Below are 20,738 nucleotides of genomic sequence, written 5' to 3' on the forward strand. Positions count from 1 at the left end.
CAGATTTCTTTCTCTAATTTCTGAGCGGCGGTCACAGGCCCTGAGCCTGTGCCCCTGCCCCCACCCCCTGTTCCGTAAATGTACCCAGACAACAACAAATGGAAACTACCAAAGAAAAGCACACGAGTGATTATCTATCGTGTTGTTCCTAGCTCTATGGCGTGTCTAATGCTCAGCATTGAGCCTCCTCCGAGTCCCCACAAGACATATTGTCACCCCGCCCATCAATTAGCACCTTTATTGACTGTGACAATCACTTGGGTACAGTTCAGCCCTAATTGGGCGTGTCTTTAGGCCACTCGAGGTATTGGAAGGCGATCACCATTAGGCTGACTCTACAATAGGGGCTATAAACAACTTATTGATTGTCTGCGTGACGCATGTTGATTGACGGCTCTTGGAGTTAAACATGCAGTCCACCCCTGACTACAGATCTTCGTCTCAGCTCAGCTCACGATCTGTTCTTGCTTTTCTAGTTTCTGGAAACAAAGCTGCTTAGCCGTTCCATAAAAATCTCAGCTCTAAAAAAAATTCTACCACTTAACATGCTGAGAGAAAACTTGTTGGCGTCCTGTTACTGTATGGTGCAGTCTAAACATTCAAAGCCTGTACGCAGGCATGAGAGCGTTGGATTTTCCAACGTTGATCAGACTCCGTGGAATCATTTCCTCCATGGTGGAACAAACTTGTAATGAAGTGCAGGGGATTGAATAATTAGAATTAAGGTCATTTAGGTTGAAATGTTTGTGCTATTTAACATCTACATTGTTTTTGCAAGCAGTATTTGAGATTGCGAAGTTCAAAAATGATAAATTAGAAATATAGTCGTAAATGCTCATTTTTCAATAGCTCCACCTGGTCTCTATAACAGAACGGTTGGCATAGATGGAGTAAACACACCTTATTTATCGTTGGGAAATGCAATTGGCAAAACTAATATCAAAATATTGTTTGGAATTTTGTGACGAGTGCCAAATATTCACCATGATAGTAATGGCCGTTTTTCATTTCCTTTTTCTAAAATAACTGTTTTGTTGAAATCTGTGCCATCCAATAATTGGGGATGTAAATAAACTTCAAAGCGTACAACATATTAAAGACGATCTTATGAAGATTAGTTATCGAGAAAAAAGTAGCAAATTCATATTTGTTCGAAAGCAAAAGAGAAGGCCAACTCTAGAATAGGGGGGAGGTTAAGTAATGGTTAAGTTGATTGTACTTTTGTACGCTAAAAACTTAGACATTAAAAAATACCTCCGGCCTCCCCCCCCCGAAAAATTCCTAGAAGCGCCCCTAACCCCATCCCTTAATTTTGCTGGTGAACTAAACTAAAGCTCGGCCGTTTCCTTCTAAATTTCATGCTTAACGTCAAACTGCAGCTTGAGAATTAATGTATAATGGTATTACCTTGAACTGGTGTAGCACTGATCTTATAGAAAGATGGAAGGGAGATGTAACAAACCGTCAACATTAACTTGTGGGCTTATCGGTTTGTTATGACAACATAGACCTATATGGAGTTTATTTCATTTTTGAAAAATACGAGCAACTGCTCATTGTGAGTTTGTATGAGTCGTTATTTCACCGATAGCCCACCCCTCCCTTTTTAAGGTAGAGTTTACACCTTGGATTGGTTTCACAATAATGACTATAGAGAAAATCCCTTATATTTAAATAACCATTTATTGATGCTAAGTTGACATTAGTTAGTTTCTCGATTTTTATTTCAATGCTCTTTTTAATGCTTCTTGTACGAAAAATTGAACGGCGTCGATGACGTTAGAAACCGTCCCAGTTTAGACGCGCCTTGACCCAAGTACAATATACCAGTCTACTAATCCAATAGTCTGAATGTCAAAGTCTATAGAGGGCGCCATGACTCGAATTGTTTCAAGCGCGCGGCACTGCACTGTACTTTCTACTAGAGCGTACATGTACATGCTCACGAAGCTCTAGTTTTCTAGTTATGATCAGCTGGCTAGGCCTACTCATTGCGCTCACGTAGTGGTTGGATCGTGTTATTCGTAAAGCGGGAAATTTTAATTTTCCACATGATTAAATCATTATTATGTTCAGCCTAGCTGTGTAGTTCTGACTGTGCTTCTTACAGTCCTCACGGATCACTGGACGCTCAAGAATATTATCACCTCTGATGATGGAAGATGCAGGCTTTACGACTAGCAGACTAGCCATTGAGGAATTTCCTCCATGTTCTAGCTGGGCTCAATGACCGATGGTTACCGTGACATGGTTGAATTTGTGGACAAACATTTACAAAAATTCACTAACACGGGATCAACAACCATGGCTACTCCTTCAAATTACAGGGATTTATTCAGGTACATGTATTGAGTAAACAAAGTGTTTTGTTTTTTGTTGTTGTTTTTTTTTCTTACCCCGGTACCTGTCTTTTCGTATGTTGAGATAATTTCTCTAAACATTCTGACGTTTAAAGCTGGACTTGGGCATGCTGGGGGCAGTCAAGATTACTCATCGCTGGCAGCATGGAGGAAGGATTCCTTTCTTCATGCTGGCAGTGAGGTTTTTCGTTCCATAACTTTGAAGTGCACAATATATATTGGCAGCATCAGGTCACTCATTGCTTTTCATAAAAAAACTGGCATCAAACCGATACTAAAAACAAGCCCTGTTCCCCTTTGAAAGTAAGTGAATGAGTGGCCAGGCGGTTCTCTAGCAAACAAGTTTAGAGAGCATGTAGTCATGGCATACACTTCCTGCAATGCCAGGCCAAGCAGGCAGGTTGCAATTATTCTACCATCTTAAGTCCCAACACATGTGTCTTCCTTTAATTTTTTTAATTGAATTTCAAGGTAAAGGACAGGATAACACACTTTTTTTTCATGGGTTTTCACTCTGGAGAATTTTATTTAAAACAATTAAGTCTGAAATCACGTAAAGGGACTGAATTCCATCTTGTGAATACACATTTACAATGTGAGCATGGAACCAGATGACAATTTCTTATGGTTAAATATCTTAGTCCCCCAAAACACTGCACATTCAGTTGCGTACTGGCAAAAAAAAATTTAGCAATTCAGTACTGGTTCAAATCTCAAGTATCTGCGGCCGTTTTTGTTTTGTCTCTTTTTTATAATCAGATAAAGTTTCAGTTTGCTATTGGATTACATTTTTTGTGTCATTACATGCTTTGTCCAGTATATCAGGTTTCCTGCTCTTTTATCTCAGATTATACCTAGGTTAACAGTTTGTCTTTTGAGTGGAGATGCCGTTGGAATCTGAGAATGTCTATTGTCACAGTGCAGCTTGGTCAGTGTGGAAATCAAGTCGGGCATCAGTTCTTTCAAACTCTTATGACTGATCTGGCCAGCCAGCAGGACCAGAAATCTAACCACAGTGTTCATTACCAGTCGGAGAGCCTTCGGCGCTTCTTCTACAACCCTAAAGATGAATTCCTTCAACACAGCAGTGAGGGTCCAAGGGCAAACATCCCTTTTGCCAGAGCGGTGCTGGTGGACATGGAAGGAAAGGTCGTGCAAAATGTTGCCTCACAGGCAAAGAAATCAGGGTTGTGGCAGTACGACAGGAAGCAACTTGTCTCCCGGAAGCAAGGTGCAGGTAACAACTGGGCGGATGGATTCTTCGAGCAGGGCCCCCGAGTTGAAGAGGAGGTTCTGGAACGAGTGCAGCGGGAGGTAGAGAAGTGTGACGCCTTTGCCGGATTCCTGACCCTCATGAGTGTGGCGGGAGGCACTGGATCGGGTGTTGGTACGCGCATCACCCAGATGCTGCAGGACCACTACCCCCATGCCTTCCTTTTCAATCACCTAATCTGGCCGCATGGAACAGGGGAGGTCATCCTTCAGAACTACAACGCCATCCTCTCGCTGGCACATTTGTACCAGTCAGCCGATGCAGTCCTCATCTCCCACAATGATGCAATGCGGACGATCTGTGGCCAGCACGCCACCATGCTGAAGCAGAACGTCTCCTTCCAAGACATGAACAAGCTCATCGCGCATCACATGAGCGTCGCTTTCCAGCCGGCATTCCTAACATCGTCGGCCAGGAGGCCTACATCGTTGGGATTCATGATGGAACATCTTGTCCCTCATCCAGAATACAAACTGCTGACACTGCGTAGTGTCCCTCAAGTCTCAGATGCAGCGTTGGCGTTCAGTACATTCAACTATCGTAGCCTTCTCAGCAGACTAAGACAGATGCTGGTAACTGGAACTGTAATAGAAGAAGGTGTGTACGTGATGAGTGTTGAGCTTGATCAGTAGATCTGCATGATCAGGCAGTTGTGCTGTGCTGTCGGTCAATCCTGTAGGAAATCTCAGACTTCATTTCCCTTTTTTCTAAACAGTCTTTCAGAGTAGTGAATTACATGTACAAAGACTGGGTGATCAACCGATGGTGGCGGGATAGCTCAATGATAAACCGACCTTGCCCAACATTTATAAGCACATGCATACGTAAGCATTGCACATTTATAAGATCGTGTTAGCAGGCATGCAATTTTTCCTTGGATCAGCTGTCCCCTTATTTTTCACTGCACACTCATGCCATTAAAAATTGAAATACACTGTACGGAGTCTTGTAGAGATTGGAATTACATGTACCTCGTTTTTGTCAAAATCCAGGTTGCATGCTTGTGTTACAGATGTGCATGCTCACTTTTTCACTTCATGGGGACCACATTGCTTACCAAAAAATTCAACCACTTTTCTCATTGCAGGTCTCTGTGATTTTTCCCCAGACAATCAAAGTCCGAATGTATTCTCTTACAAGATTTCATTATAGATTTTATAAACCTGGCATATTTCCCTTTGAAGTTAGGTAACAAGGCCAAGTTACAATGTATGTCCATAATCCAGGCTACCTGATAGGATGCTTGGGAAAGAAGCATCAGTTGCCAACTGATATATAGGTAACTCAAAGAAGAGTGGATTGATAAAAGAGACTGTGCATATGGGAATGCTCAATGTCCACACAAACATATTTAGTAACATGCTTTGTGTTAAATTCATCTACTGTAACTTAGTGTAAGTGGCCACTTTTAGTTTGCAGAAACCACCACAGGAAGTTCTTAAGGGTAACCTGTGCAGATGCACTTAGCCCTTGGAATATCAAGGTCTTTATCAATCATTATTCTGATTTGAAACTTTTCTGTGCAGGTATCAACTGGCATGTGAAGTTGCCATCCAAACCTTCACCATCCAGCCAACACAACAAGTCCCTGGCTGCCCTTCTGACAGTCCGCGGCAAGGAATCAGACCGGGCAGACCCTGTGGACTTCAACAGCAGCTCGCTCTACGCCGACTGGGTGCCCAACGCTGCGGCTTTTGCCGCCCAGTGCCAGGAGCACCCTTTTAGCGGGCAGGAGAAGACGGCCGGCCTTCTGAGCAACTGCCAGACCCCACTGGGGCCCCTGGACCTGGTGCTAGGCAAGGCATGGGACATGTTTGCCATGCGGGCCTACGTCCACTGGTACACGAGGTACGGCATGACTGAGGAGGAATTTATCGACTGCTTTGCTGGGCTGGAGCAAGTGGTGCAGAACTACAAGCAGCTGTAATGATCATGGGACCGTCAAACTCGTCTAAAACGGGTCAAACTAGTCTGGAAGTTTCAGTTCTGTGTACATGTCTTAGAATCCCAACACTTAAGCCAGTGAACACAAAAAATAAAGGAGACATCGTCACTGCAGTGGTATCCATTGATCCAAGACTTCCAAGTGCATTTATGCAAGTCATAACACCTGTTGGTTGAAGAGGAGTGTAACAAACATGTACTACTCATCCATGATTGTAGTGCCACCACAGTAATTGCTTATAGTTCTAGTTGCTGAATTAGTCCTTAACTTGATTATTACACTGGAAACAGCCCAAAGCAAGTGTTGATTTGGTTTTCTGGAAGATTGGCTTAGCCCCACAGAAATCTTGCAAAATCCCCCCCCCCTTTAATGTGCATACATGCAGGTTCATTGAAGTATTCTGTCAATATCTTATTTGTAGACGTGTGAAGAAAATATTTGTTCAGGGATAAATGATACGAGAGCGACCAACAAGAAATAATTCCAAGTACAGGGAATTTCAACAAATATTATTGTTAAATATTTTTCACACAACTCTAATTTTGTTACCAACTATCTTGGAGACACATCGAAGCATAGAAGCCCCAAAGCAAAGTTGCATGACTTCACCTCAATACAATCTGTTTAATCCAAACAAAAACCAAACTGAAACCAACTGAATTCCTATCAATATTCAGATTTTTATTTTGTTTTCAGGGTGTCCATACAATTTGTCTTATATATAATTGTCTGCTCTATCTTTTACTGTACACGTACAAAAACTATTCGGATGGGAAATTGTAGAAATATCATACTCACATTGAACTGAAACATGTTGACTTTCGGGTTGAGCAATGGAAGTACAATTGCATATTTACCATCATCCTGCTATTAAATCCAACATGATCAGGCAGCTTTTTCTTTCCTTTTTGCCCTTTTCTCTTTAATCAATTTCGATGTGAACCGAAAACAAAAGCTCACACTACGATAGCTGTATGATAGTGTTGGAATCAGGGGTTTTAGGGTCACAATACTTTAGAGCAATAAGCAGTTCACAATCATCACAAGTACCAGCTTTTGGGGAAAAAAAAAGTAGTGACGTTACTTCCCAGAATTGTACAGATCTTTGGTATTCAACTTGGGTATAGAGCCACAGGCAAAATCAACATTAGCCTTGAGTTTTCAGGGGCCCTCCATTTTTTCCATCATTGTCACGAGTGCAAAGAGAATCCTCTACTGAGCCCCCCTTCCCCTTAAACAAACTGAAAAGAAAACAAAACGTGTCAAGTTTACATGGCTCTTCTACCACCTTCCCATTGTATGCTTTGTACAACAATGATGCAAGAATGGATGACCCCTAACTACAGTTAAGGTGGGATGTTAGGGTTGGGCTTGATTTGCATGAGGAAAAGTGCTGGCATCTCCAGCGACCACTCAATTTTATTACAAGAACATTACTCCCAAAACAGTACTCAAAACTACTGTGTGATATAATTCATCCCAGAAGCTGGGATGTTTAAAGACATGACCTGCAGCGTGCAACATTTAATCCTATCATTTTTCAGGGGCTCATACTTCTCACTTATAAATTATTACTAAAATTTACTGAATTCGTTAACACTTTTATCCGTGTGACACGCTATAAATAATGTTGGCTGCCAAATTATTCCATAGTTCTACTGACTTGCAACAAACCACACTTGACATGGACAGGTAAATTGGTTTACATGTAATAAAAATTTACACAATCACTTCACAAAATAATTACTTTGGCAAGTAGTAATATATAATCCATTTATATTAAAAAACCTAAGCAGGAATGAATTAAAGTGAGTTTTCAACAGAACTGAGTGGCATCATTGGCAATCCACTCGAGTACGCAGTGTAAACATTTATTCAAAACAGTTGGTGTTTTTCAGAAGTTTTGAAAGGTACTCCACTATTGAGATAATAAAATAAATTAGCCTTTACTGCTGATTTACTCCAAACCAGAATTCTGTTGACAATATCGAGCTGACTGAATCTAGGCTTCACTTGTAGTCAAGTCAAACAAGGCGACCAATGAGCAACTGGTTCTTGAAGAACAATAGGCAAGGAAGTTGGGAATTTCCACAAAATGTGTATTTTCCTTGACTTGCTTGAGGTTCAATCCCCTGCCTTGTCTACGTTGTTGCCTCCCCGTTAGCTTAAAAAATTGCAGAACAATCTGCAGCCACAATTGGAAATGAACGGGAGTGGGCTGTACCAGTCATTGCCCGTTTCTGGTTATTTTCACCAAACACAAGCCAGGTTTGCCTATTTCCAATGAGCAGCAGTTTATTTATGTAGGGTAAACCCCTGGGTTCACCGCCCCAGGGTCATCAGCACAATAATGCTCCCTCCCCTTACAGGATGTGAGATAAACTTACTCAAACTGTTGGGTAACTGCCATTCACCTGCCATCCGAGTTCGTTTTTTTCCCCCATCGACTGGAGACTTCAGTTTCCCGTGTTTGTTCCTACATTGCACAAACACTGTCAGGGAGGGACGCCACGGGGAAAGTTGATACTCTTTGCAAAGTTTTGGAAAGGGTGGGAAAATCAATTGCTGGCCAGTAATGGCAAAGGCATGGGGATGACTTCCTGTCCAATAATCTGCGACGTCCCAGGTGGTCAGCGCCAAAAAGAAATGTTTTAATTGGTGCCACACGTGGGGTGAAATGGGGGGGGGGGGCTGGGTGAATATTAATGTGTTGGGCTCAACAAAGTGACAGGTCAGACTGGCTTGAGGAACATGATAGGTGTATCCATTCCCGCAGGGGGAAACTGAACTGACGCATGTGCTACGTGATACCTACTGATGTTTTACTAACTTTGCAATTACCTGCAACCAAAAATAAGCTGTTTGTACTTGTTTTATTTTTAGAAGCCGATGATCAAAAAAATTGAGTTGGGCCTTAAGAATACGAATAGGAATGGTGTCCTTTTTCCAGAACTACATCTCTGTGGAGTTCCACACATTCAGAAAAATATTTATACACAAAGCAGCCATGCATTGCAGATGTGAACCTTCTGTTAGAAAACACAAAATGATTTCAGGATGGAGAGCACCACTGAGGGCAATCTAGATGACTTTTCCTTCTGACCAATCACGTAGACTCGTATCTGCCCATCTCAAAAAAGTTCAAAAGCAACTTGCGCATTCCCATTATGTGTGCTATTGCTTCTGCACAATTTGCTTTAGCCCTGAATTCTGCCATTGCTAGCAAAGAGTGACCTCTTTCTAATAAAATTCTTGTTAAACTGCTTTTGTGAGGACTGCCATGATAGAACGGTTCTGTTCGGCTTTGAATTACCTTGGAAAGAAGGCAGCAAACCATGAAAACATGGTTTTCTTCAGGGTCTTTGAGCACACGAAATCAACAAATATTGATTTTTTGGTTTAATCTAAAAGCGGCAGTTGTATCTCATTTATGAAATGAAAGAAAGACCCACAGAAATGTTGCTTAGATCAGTTTTTTGTTTTGTTTCAATAAGAGAAAAAAGCAAGACATGTTGTGACCACTTAAGAAGCCGTACTAATTTTCTTGCATTGCATGTGTAATTCTGTTGCAAGGTAGCCAGAATTATTTTATTAAGAGTCTGTCTTTTATCGATAAGCTTCTCTCCATACAAAACCCATATATCCAAATGACCAGCAGTTTCTGCTGGTTTCCAGCCATGTGTGTGTTAACTGATTTCTTTACAATTGCTTGGTTTCTTGGCGAGTGCTGTTCACAGTCAAAACACAAAAGCATTTGAATTTACTGACATTGACAAAGGATTGGACAGAAAGTACCACCAGTGTCTAGGTGACGCTTCTCAGGTCAACCCAGTGATTTGTGACAACGCTGTCACCATGGCATTGCCTTGGTGATCTAATACAAGGAAAGATTCTGTTTGCTGTCGTCATGATGAAGACGACTGGTGGCTGACCTCGTTAAATTTGACCCGCGGGCTTCCGAGGGGAACGCTGTGACCTGGGGACAAGCCCCTGCTGGCTGGGGCTGGGTGGGGCTTCACTGCTGGGGAAGGGGGTGGAGTGGATGACCCCGTCTGCATGTTGACATCATTGATGATCATCTGGGCTATCTTCAGCGCCATCTCTTCTTTACTCTGCAAAGGAAAGCAAGAAGCAGACCACATGTCATATTACAAGGGCATCTGGAAACAGCATCTGAAGAATACTTTTCCCATATTTTCAAAATTCTGAAAACTAAAACTACCTTAGGATTTACAAGCCACCAAAGACAACATTTCAAAGTAATTTCCAAAACATTATTCAGTTGTTGTTTTGGCTCCTCTGTTGGCTGAAACATGAATGGTTGTTCACAGAATAGAACCAACAATTCTCCATACAGAGACGTCTTCCCACTGAGCTACCATGCACCATCTACAAGTTTACCTCTGCATTATGCTTGCCCATTCCTCCACATGTAGATGGGTGTTTCTGGAGCTATGTTTTGTCAGGTATTCTCTTCATGTTTGTCAGACTGGCAGTAAGTTCAAATATGTCTGAAATGTAGTACTATCCAAGGTTTTCACAAAAACCTTCAAAGCTGGTGGGCAAAGGTGGATCCAGGGGGCATGGCCCTCACAAGAAAAGGAACATTTTTTAAAGTAAAGAAAGGTAATTTCATGTCCCTTCCCTCTAAAAAAAAAAGCCTAGAAAGCGATAGAATTGTCTCATCATTTAGAAAGGCCATAGAAGGTTACACAAAAATTTTGTCCTTTTTTGGCTCCCCCTCCAAAAAAACTTGTCCCCCCAAATTTTGTTGTGGATCCACCCCTGCTAATGGACAAGATAGCATCCTTTGAGTGTATCTGCAATAACGCACATACCGCATCCTGTTCGCCTTTCACAAACTTCTTCAAAGAGAACTTCGAACCTGTTCGTGGGACAAACAAAATGAGATCAACGGAAACGGTCACTCAACTGGGAAGTCAGCAAGAAGCTGCATAAAAATTTATCAAGTTTTTTTCCAAACAGACACCAGTTCATTCCAAACATCTGTGACAAACTCACTTGAGGATTTCTTGTTCATGGCCTCTGGGTCTGGCTCGTACTCAGCAACATACTGGCCAAGGTGGTTCACCTTACCAAACGTCATCATTCTAGCATGAGAAACAAAAAAAACAAATTTCTGTGAGAAGGAAGCTTGGCCTCATCAGGACGGTTCATGACCAACAACTGGGGGGCCAGGTGACACGAATCTGTAACTAGTCAGGTGTTCTGTTCTTGAGCGAGGTATTTTGCCCCCAAAATAAATGATGGCTGGGATGACTATTGTCCTATTATTTGAGCATATTATATAACTTTCTTTCAGAGTATAAGGTAATCACCCAGTTACAGTAAGGCAGACACTGAAGGTCCATGCGATCACACACAAGCCATTTCTTAATAATAAACACCAAAATGATTTGGAAGGATCTAGCCGAGTGAAACCATCTTTTCACATGTATTTTGGTCCCTTGCATATCCGCATCCATTTTCCACTTATTATACAATTTCGAAAGAAATTCTCTGTAAATTGTTCAGATGCTGAATGTCAATGGACAAGCACCTTCGGGTTGGTTGAAGACACATACGCACTTGCACCCCATCTGAGAAACTGTGACTCATCTGGCAAACTATTCCAAAGGCACCTGCCCAAGGAGCATGGTTCTGGACAGATGCGTAAACTCACCCGTGGTCTGGCCTCTGCCACAGCAGATCGGGATTAGAGTCCAGACTCTCCATGTTCATCTCGCTCTCCTCAAATAACTTCTTGACGTTGCCCTCAGCCAAGAGGGTGTTGCGCGACTTGGGCTTGTCCTCAGACCCCGTGCCCCCCACACCAACGACTCCTACCGAAGTGTCTCCCGGGTACATGGCGGCATGCTCACTCTTGATGGTGTTGATGAGCTCAGACAAAAATTTGTAATACAGCTGGCTTTGTAGGAATCCGGGGAAGTACACCTGAATCAGGTGGAGAAACAACCCACAAACAACGTACAATCTCAATTACGGGCACACACCTTACGACAGTGGTTTGCTTAAAAAATGTCAGAACATGCTCATATGCAGCTTGATGAAAAGTCAGAGATCAAAAAACCATATTACATGTTTAGAAGGCTGTCAATGACAACAAAAACAATTTGGGGAGTCAGATTGGTGCAGCCGTGCTGTCCTTGCCTTCCACCCCAGCGGCTTGGATTCAAATCCCAACCAGGCCGTGGATCGGGTTTTCAGTCCCTACATGATTCCATGGGTACACCCAGAATATTTGTCTGGGGATTTTTCCCACTTGTACAACTGAACTTTCCATCACTGTCTTCCTTTCCGTGGCCCTGGAAGAACAGTTTGTAACAGATTGGATTTACCCAGTTTAAACAAATGATAAGTAAAACATAAACTATATTTGATGATGAGAGTTGCTTTCTCTAATCCTTTTTTTTTTCTGTAAAGCATTGTGTGCCAATAATTTGCCCAACAGATCATGACATTCCAGTCATCAGACTAATGGAGTATGACTGAAGTAGATACGGTGACATGGCCCTGAGATTTACCGTTTCTAACGTGGTGTAGGCCTTGCGCATGGGCGTGGCAAAGCAGTCAGGCAGGGGGCCACCCTCCCGACAAATGTTAGTCTCCACTTCTAGCCGTATACTGTCATCAAAGCCAATCGGACATGTAGCCTGGAGTGAGAAGTATCTGTAGTGGGGGTGAAGGACAACAGATTTTTAAAAATCCCTCAAATTAAGTCACAAGTTGTGCACAGAATTTTCCCAGGTCTCTGTCCGCCCCAAGCAGAGCAGCCCCTCATTGGCTGAAAAGATCCATGCTGATCGGGAGTGTTCATTTTGTTGGTAGCAATTCGACCATAACGCTTGCATTTCCTAGTCGTTCATGAACCAGCTAAGTTCAATTCTGACCAAAGGAGCCTCGGTTGCTAAGGAAATTGTACCCTTTCTCGATCAAGCTCGAGACTCAATGAGTCAAGTTGAGATGCTTGAAAATATGACTTGAAGGTTCATGTCGCAAGAGGTCACAAAGGAGTCTTAACCCCAACTCCTAAGAGTGATTTACTTGGAACATTCCTCATCCTTGCAAATCACAACACCATTTAGTAAACCGTGCCCATAAACAGTTGGACTCGGTTTATTTGTCGTATGCCTCATCTCACACGAAACCCAGTCAGTTTACTAGTGAAGTATTCATCCTCACAGAGTTCAAAAGGCAATGGTGTTGGAGTTTGGCTGGTGGGGGATCGTCAGGGTTAACCCTCCTATGCTGAAGTCACTCTTTGGGTTATTTGGTAAACACCTTAAAGAAGCACAGCTGTGTCGTGTTGTGCACTGCACCAACAGTCCCTCACAGGAATATCAGATTGCACTTTTGTGCTGCCCAACAACTGTGCTTCACTGTTTCATGCGCATAATTGTGCAGTAAACCAAATGCAGTGAAGAGGACTGCATAAAAGACCCTGGGTCATCTTGTGCTGGCAATCTACTGTGTACACACTGAACCTGTGCATGTTTGAGTTCCATATAGAAAATACATGCTCACCAGTGACTGTGGGCATTTGTGCACAATTGTGCTGTAAAACCAAAGGAGGGTTAATGCAAACACACTTACTGATCATATAACACCATGGCGTCACTCTGTGCTTCTCCGCTGTCATACTGACCCTGCTGGGACAGCAGGTGCTTCTGAAAGTTCTCTGCAGCCAACCAGAACTGTAGCAGGTGTACAACACCTTCCTGTTCCATATACTAAGGGGAAGAATCAAACCAGACAATCAGGGCATTACACTATAAGTGTAAGGTTCTCATGGAGGGGTGACCTATCCAGAAAAGAATGAAATCCAAGAGGCTGTTAACTTACCTCCATGAAGTAGAATGTTGCGGTGTCATTATACAGAATGTCGGCAAGGTAGGCCTTGCCTGTGGTTAGTACGTCGATTTGGTATTTACAGTGGAACTCGCTCCTTAGGAATGGCTGGAAAAAGCTGCATAAAATGAGGAAAATTGATGATATTTGAATTGCTTCAATAATTCTCCAAAATACATTTACAAGTTACGCATTACGGTATGCAAAGAATTTAATACATAAATGTTATATGTACATGTAATTCAGACCATGTTCAGACAGCGTATTAACTTTGAGAGGATTACGTTTCCGTTACATCGGAGATACACCTGAAATAAGTACAAGACACTATCCCACACCACTCAAGACATCTCCATGTCTGAACACACCCTTAAAAACTCTCAACCACTCCAAATCAGCTATCAGTTCCCATCATTCTAAAGCTCTTTTCTGTTATTTTGTTTTTGTGAGCATTAAGTTCAAAACTGGTCCCGCGAACTACGTATAATTCACACACCAGAATGATTGCAAATGTATGTGAATCAGTCAGCCTATAGCAATGTCGAAAAAGTCATAGCAGCGGCCATGATTGACACAGGCACACATGGAAGCCACAGGGCTAGCGGCTGCAGCCACTTTCCATAAATCATGTGTTACTCCTAGCCATAGCCATCTGATTTGGACCCAGATTTTTCCTGGCCATTGTAATCATGCTACACAGAGTATTTTCTGCAGGAAATGGCAGGTAAAGATTGGTATTAAAGTTGTCAATCAATGAGCTCTCACGCATTCACTTACTGCATCTCCATGGAATCAAACACAAAGTTCTGTGCTGTCTTGAAGCAGTCTGGATTTAGCCAGCCTTCCTGTGGACACATTTTGGCTGAAACAGAATGGAAAGAAATTACTCTCTTATTTGTGGTACATCAAACATGCACACCAGCCAAATCTGATCAAATTAGGAATCATCAGGTTAGAGCCTGTGCTGGAGTTTAATACTCAAATCCGAGTACAGAATACTCTGAGTATTTTAGGGGCTGAGTCCTGGGCTAAGTACAAGTGCACTGGTGATAAGTCTGAGTCCAAAGCACCAAGTAAAAGTACATTCAAGGCTGAGTACTGGGCTGAGTCTGAGTACTAAAGTCCAAGTCTAAGTACATGTTAATGTGTTATACCTGGAAGCCCACTCTATAATATCGGAAACTGCCAGCATAGTCAACTATGAAAAAAGGCCACAAAACCTCTGTCAGTGTGCACATGTACGTGCACAGTAAGAAATGATGTGATGCTTCCGGAGCACAAACTTGGCTCATATCCATGCTACGAGTTCCCAAAGTTATAGCTGTGGCGGCAGAAACAAGACTAGCAGAAAGTTCTTATACCCAGGGCATGGTAAGCATTCTATACGTGTTACAGATTAAAGAGCCGTTTTCAAGGTTGAGCAATGCAATCTCTGATCGTCGCCCAGTGCCCGAAAACGGACAATTCATGTGCCACTCCTCGTGTATAAAATCAGATTACATACAAGTACATTTACAGTGAAGTTACAGAGTAGGTCTTGCATGCAACAGTCGTTGATCATAATCTTTAATGTTGGACATCGACCCGCCATTTTATTTGGCAGAATTAACATTAAATCTGAGCCTTAAAGTTTATGTTTGTGACTGAAAACTTCACTCTTCATTGAACACTTCCGAGGGCCCATTCAGCGATAGTACACCAAGCTTACCAAGTTTTGTTTAATGCAAGAAATATGCAATTTGTCTTTCTCTTGCTGCCGCAGTTTAATTGTTTTGCAATGTGGTACTAGCCTTGTCTCAAGGCATCTATGCAGATTCCCAGTCTGAATTCCCCACCTGTGCAATAGTCATATGTGTGAGTATGAACTTGTTTGCGCCTTGATTTCATTGCTAGTATGGTGCACGTGTGAACAGCCAATGTGTGTACCATACCGGGCCGCTGCACTGTGCCGCCTGCCGCTGCACGCATGGGGCTAACGCACGCCATAGCGCTTGCAAGTATTGGTACCAGTGCGGACAACCCAATCATGTGGTGGAGTGGTGCAATTTAGCATGTTTCCAGCATAATTCGTTCATTAAAAGCAGGCATTTGAAAAGGGTTTGGTAGGCATTTATTTGTAGTACTTGGCAGAAAGCTTTCTTTATATGTATTTTTGAAACCATTCTTAGTGGGAAATTTTGCAAGTTCCGTTTAAAGCAGTGGATTCCATTTCAAAAGGCTGATTCTGTGAATTCCATACGTTATCCGCGATTGAGGAAAATCATTGGCCCCATGAAAGGTCCCAACAGTGGTCTCACAAGTGCACTCAAGCCAGACTTTAAGCCTCATCGAATAGACACATTAAGTAGTGTATCTTGTTTCTTACATTTGAGTAGTCACAACTTTTGTTTGGTTTTGCTATAAAATAGACGAAGGTTGTGACCTTACAAAACAATGAATGAGCACATCATGGTGTCAACTTCGATCACCGACAAAGGGTAAGCCAAATGCATATGCTACATGTATGCTGACTGCTGACTCCAATTAGGTAATTTCAAAACAAGCATCCAAGCCACAGTTTATCAGTTTTCTATGCTACCCAAACAAACTTCCTGACATTTCTCAGATACACCTGTTTACAACTTCTGTAAGGAAAACCTGATAAACATCCTGCTTGTAACATTGAAAAAATGAACCAAAAGTCTGTGTATTTTTACCAATAACGTCCAGTCTGATTTCATCAGTAATTCCAACGGGCAGAGGTGCATCCTTGCACAGATATCTAGTGAAGATGTTGGATGCATCCCTCTCGACAGCTGTAAGACAATGGGAAGATGAACAAGAAGACAGAAAACAGACAATGTCAACTGTTGATAGTTCTGTGGGGTCTTTGTGTTTTCTTCCATTTGGGATTTATGTCTTCCAGTCTTTGACTTTCCAAAATAATGTTCTTATTCTGTAAAAATTTTAACTGTTCTCTAATCAAGGTTTCTCTCTTTAATTTCGTTTGTTTTTCGAATAAAAAAATTATTTTTTGTTAAATTGCCATTATTTTAAAACCCTACCTGTTCTTGGATCAACACCTTTCCATGAGTTGGTTCTTCTGTGGCCAAGCTCAGCTGGACTGGCCTCGGGTTTCGTTCGCTCAATGGCAATAAGCGAGTCCGATTTGGCTCTGGAGTGCGTTTTAACATTTGCCTCGTTTGTCTGACTGTTTGGTTCCTTACTTTCAGTTTGGTCATTGTTGTTCTGGCCCGAGTTGGCCATGCCATCCTGGGTTACATTCGGTTGGGACAAATGAGGAATGCTGACATTGGATTCGCCGCTCATTTGGCTGTCGGCCTGGGGTAGCAGGCTGTCGGTGAGAGTTGTCTTGGAGCCAGCCCGGGGCTTCTGCTCGGCTATGCTCTTGCTGGCATTGGTGAGGGATTCCGAGCGCAGCCTGGACCAGGAGGCCGTGGAGAAACTCTCAGTGGCCAGCCAGAACTGGACCAGATGGACAGCGTTCTGGGCCTGCATGAACTGGATGAAGTAGGCCAAGGCTCCGTTGTCATGCAACACCTCCGGGAGGGTTCGGCACAGCCGGGATTTGGTCTCCAGCTCAGTGTTGACAACTTGCTTAGTACCTGGAATCCAACATCCACAATTGTAACCCTTGTGTATTCACTCTATAAGCATCCAGACAAACTTAACATAATTCCATCAGATTCATCTGTGAAATCCAAAAGCTGAAGTGACAAACTTTGTTCGTAATTTCAACCACAAAACAATTTTCAACGGCATGGATGTGGAGTGAAATGAGGAAATCAGCTGATCTGAGGAAAAGCTGCATGCCTGAAAAGAATTTGTTTGAACTGATGGACGTTATTAGAATTGGAATACATGGCCGTTTTCCAATACTCAACTTCGGCTCCGTCTCAGGCTTCAACTGTTTTTTAACTAGCTGCCTTTGAAGCTGTAAGCGCAGTAATTAGTCTAATAGTGCCACAAAACATCAAATAAGACGCAAGAGAACAAAAAATCACAGTAATCCAATTTAATGTAAACGCTTCAGGCCCACAATCGGGGATTGGTTTTGGGAATGAAGCCTGAGACGGAGACGAGGTTGAGTATTGGAAAACGTCCCGTGAAGGCTCTTGTATGCCAATTCTAAGGGGCTGATAGTGACATCATCTGTCGAAATCAGGGTGCACCAACATCAAGACGACAGTTTATTTATATGTGACTTGACCAGGTTCCTCAGACCTTCTAGCACAGCAGTGCCTAAAATACCAACAACTCATTTCAACAGGTTCTGAACATGAACAACCCTCAAGTCCCTTTCACTACTTGTGATCAAAAGTTCCACAGGATGTGTGCCATGAACTTAAACAAGCAGTGAATGCAAAAAAAGGTTGCATGATTTGATCATAACATAACACTCTCCACACTTCCTTTCTTAGGGGGCCATCCATTTTTTTCACCTCTTTTTTTCACCATCACAGGAGTACAAATATGCACAAGGGGTGGGGGTTAGGGGCCTTTTACTCTCAAAGGGACAGGGTCCAAAAACAAGTATTCTTCGGGCACTCTTGTGAATGATGGAAAAAATGGATGGCCCCTTAAATGACATTATGGTTTACCACAGTTGAGTAAAGAAGAGCAGCCATGCTCACCTGTTCCCAAGTCTCCATACTGGTTGTCCTCATCGCTGAACTCCCGTCTCAGGCCAGCTTCCTTCCCCAGGCTCTCCCGCCTCTGCTGCTCCGTGGGCTGTTCATTCCTGAGTGAGGCAAGAGCGCCACCATTGGGCAGGCCGATGCCAGTCTGCACCAGTTTCCTCTGGGTGGGGTAGGGGGGTGGCTTTGCGGTGGTAGACGGGATACTGGTGGGAGGAATCGAGGGTGTTGGCCTGGCTTGTGGTGCATTGGCTGTTGAGTGCCTTTTTTCTGTATGCACCAAATAACAGCAAGCAAAATAACATACAATAAATCCTGGCTATGAAGAAAAATCTCACTTTTGGTCAAACTTGATGGCTAAATTTGTTTACAGGTACAAAATTCTTGACACTTGCCCCCATGCCCAAGTTCTTCACAATCCTCCAAATGCCACAATGTGCACACGATCTTTTATAATTTTCCATTAATTAGTTCTCATATCAGGTGTTCTTTTGAGGGGTAACCACTGCCTCAGTCCTTCAAAATCCTCAGGCAGGGTGAATATCCTGAAACAGTGCAGATGATGTCAAATGTATACACACATGTACATGTATGTAGCTGAGGCCTGAGTTCAAGCATTGCAGAACACAAACAACACAAGGTCTGGTCCAAGACCATGACGTAATGCACCCTTCAAAAACAGTCACACATTTCTCTACTCCAAAATCCTCCAATCTCACTTGGAGGATTCTGAAGGATTGAGGATGGATAGGTTTAACAATGAGAAGGAAACTTAATCAAATTTACTGGTGAGAATTCCAGACTGTCATGTTTCCATTTCACCGTTATGACTCCTTGCTTTGCAGTTAGGAGCAGCTTAACAGTCGTGCAAGTGACACGAACCTCAAGTTTCACTGGCAGGCATTGGTAATGAAGTCTAAAGTTGACCATAAGTATCAGTTAGCAATGACATTGTTGAACTAAAAAGATCTGAAAACTTGTTTTGTAGCTTACTGTAAGCGCCAGTCAACAGTGACAACTTAATTTCAAAGATCAATTAATGGCCAAATCTATGCAGTGAAAATTTAGGAAAAAAAATTGAAAAAAAAGGAAAAACTTGACAGCATTGAATGTACACATTCTGTCACACATTTTCACACTTCAGGTCTGAAAAATCCTTGTGTTTTAATGCAAGTGCTTCAATATTTTCCTTGTTAAATTAAATTTTTTTTTAAAGTCATCACTTTCTGATGGGTGATTGTCACTGCTGGGAAAAATTTGTGATGTCCATGTATGGAATTCTTTCTGAAAATAGTTGTGTAGGCCTCCCTCACTTTGCCCCTCCCCCTCCAAAAAAATAAAAAATTATCACCTCCCCCAAACACTGCCAACTGAAGCAGTAAACACCTGCCGAATGAAACTGCTCTAAATGCAGGCAATTATGAGCTAAAGAAGATGGCCATTCCCACATCTGCTCTGACAACTGACGTTAGGGTTATATAGCTGGATGAATGCTCGTCCGGGGGAAGGGGTGGCTCAGAAATGGCTCACGCTACAGTTCGTGATGTTCCTTCGCACCATGGTTCATGAAAATGAACTTGAAACTGGCGTGTTAATAGCTTACCAGATTTCTTTTTGAATAGAGGCATACTTCAAGATGTTCTTAACATGGTATTCCTCCACACACTGCTGATAAATTTGCTCATTTGTGAGTTTTACGGTACGATGACTTCACGTCAAAATACGACAAAAAATAACACACATCTCCGCCTCCACGACATGTCACTGACGAATGATGGGATACGTAGCTTCGCCGGCTGTTTTCTATGGTGCCCCTTGTCAGACACTTCGTTCTGCCCAAGATCACTTTACAACAACGGTTTGATTTCCGATCATCCAACAGCGCATACCCCCAAATCAAGTGCGTCCAGTGGCGCACCCGGGTTTGTCTTTAGGGGAGGGGGAGATTTGGACCGGAATTTACCCAGATAGCTCCTGATGCTCGAGTCACCTCCCTCCCGAAGTTGCGCCTCAGGGACTAGGACTTACGGCAGGGCTAGTAGTTTAAAATGGTACATTATTGTATATCTTCGTTTTTCCGCAGAAAAGGTTCAATACAAGCCCTGACGGTCGACCCCCCCCCGGCCGGGTGCGCAACTGGGGTAGCCTTAATTGAACCTTACATCGCCCATAACTTTACATCAAAATAATGGATTTTGATGCTGGTGAAAGGGTTTTTTTTAGTACATGCTCTCAATATTATCGTTGCTGGAAGGTCGAAAAAAAAACCAAGAAAACAAAACAAAAAACCTCCAAAACACATCTCTTAATTTCTCATGCTCACCACCAAAAAGTTGGGGCTGGTCAAATTGATCATCCTCTGGTGAAAAGTGAGAAATGGTTTATGCCCAATGACCATGCAATTTTAGGCTATGTAGTAGATGTACATGTACATAACCTGGATGTCTGTATCTTGCAACGAGCTCAAAATGAATTACTTCTTGATTATTACAAAGCAATTTTATAATTGCTTTAAAATAATCAGATAATTGTGTAAATTATAGTTCTTTCTAATGCAAAAAAATGGCATTGAAATCAAATTTTGGCATTAAAGAACGAAAAATATATTCTTCGAAATCAAAGCAATTTTTTAAACTGTGTGTTTTACTAGTATT

The 20,738-nt window shown here is 42.4% G+C and overlaps 2 protein-coding genes across 2 annotated transcripts; one reads left to right on the top strand and one right to left on the bottom strand.

Moving 5' to 3' along the window:
* Nucleotides 1-1,895: 1,895 nt before the first annotated feature.
* On the top strand, nucleotides 1,896-7,545 carry tubd1 (tubulin delta 1). Its single transcript, XM_022248187.2, has 3 exons — nucleotides 1,896-2,339; nucleotides 3,208-4,230; nucleotides 5,160-7,545. Exons 2-3 carry the CDS (start codon nucleotides 3,264-3,266, stop codon nucleotides 5,558-5,560), a joined length of 1,368 nt encoding a protein of 455 aa, XP_022103879.2. The 5' UTR covers nucleotides 1,896-2,339; nucleotides 3,208-3,263; the 3' UTR covers nucleotides 5,561-7,545.
* akap10 (A-kinase anchoring protein 10) lies at nucleotides 6,239-19,851 on the bottom strand. Its single transcript, XM_022248186.2, has 12 exons — nucleotides 19,688-19,851; nucleotides 18,082-18,354; nucleotides 16,492-17,052; nucleotides 16,144-16,242; nucleotides 14,225-14,309; nucleotides 13,442-13,565; nucleotides 13,193-13,329; nucleotides 12,124-12,268; nucleotides 11,262-11,533; nucleotides 10,601-10,689; nucleotides 10,417-10,463; nucleotides 6,239-9,690 (listed from the first exon to the last, which is right to left on the bottom strand). The coding sequence occupies exons 1-12, from the start codon at nucleotides 19,710-19,712 to the stop codon at nucleotides 9,484-9,486; spliced, it is 2,064 nt and encodes a 687-aa protein (XP_022103878.2). The 5' UTR covers nucleotides 19,713-19,851; the 3' UTR covers nucleotides 6,239-9,483.
* Nucleotides 19,852-20,738: the final 887 nt, after the last annotated feature.

The sequence above is a fragment of the Acanthaster planci genome, linkage group LG09 (genome assembly GCF_054643075.1).
Source record: "Acanthaster planci isolate LZ-2023a linkage group LG09, COTS_SCS, whole genome shotgun sequence".
NCBI classification, from domain to species: domain Eukaryota; kingdom Metazoa; phylum Echinodermata; class Asteroidea; order Valvatida; family Acanthasteridae; genus Acanthaster; species Acanthaster planci.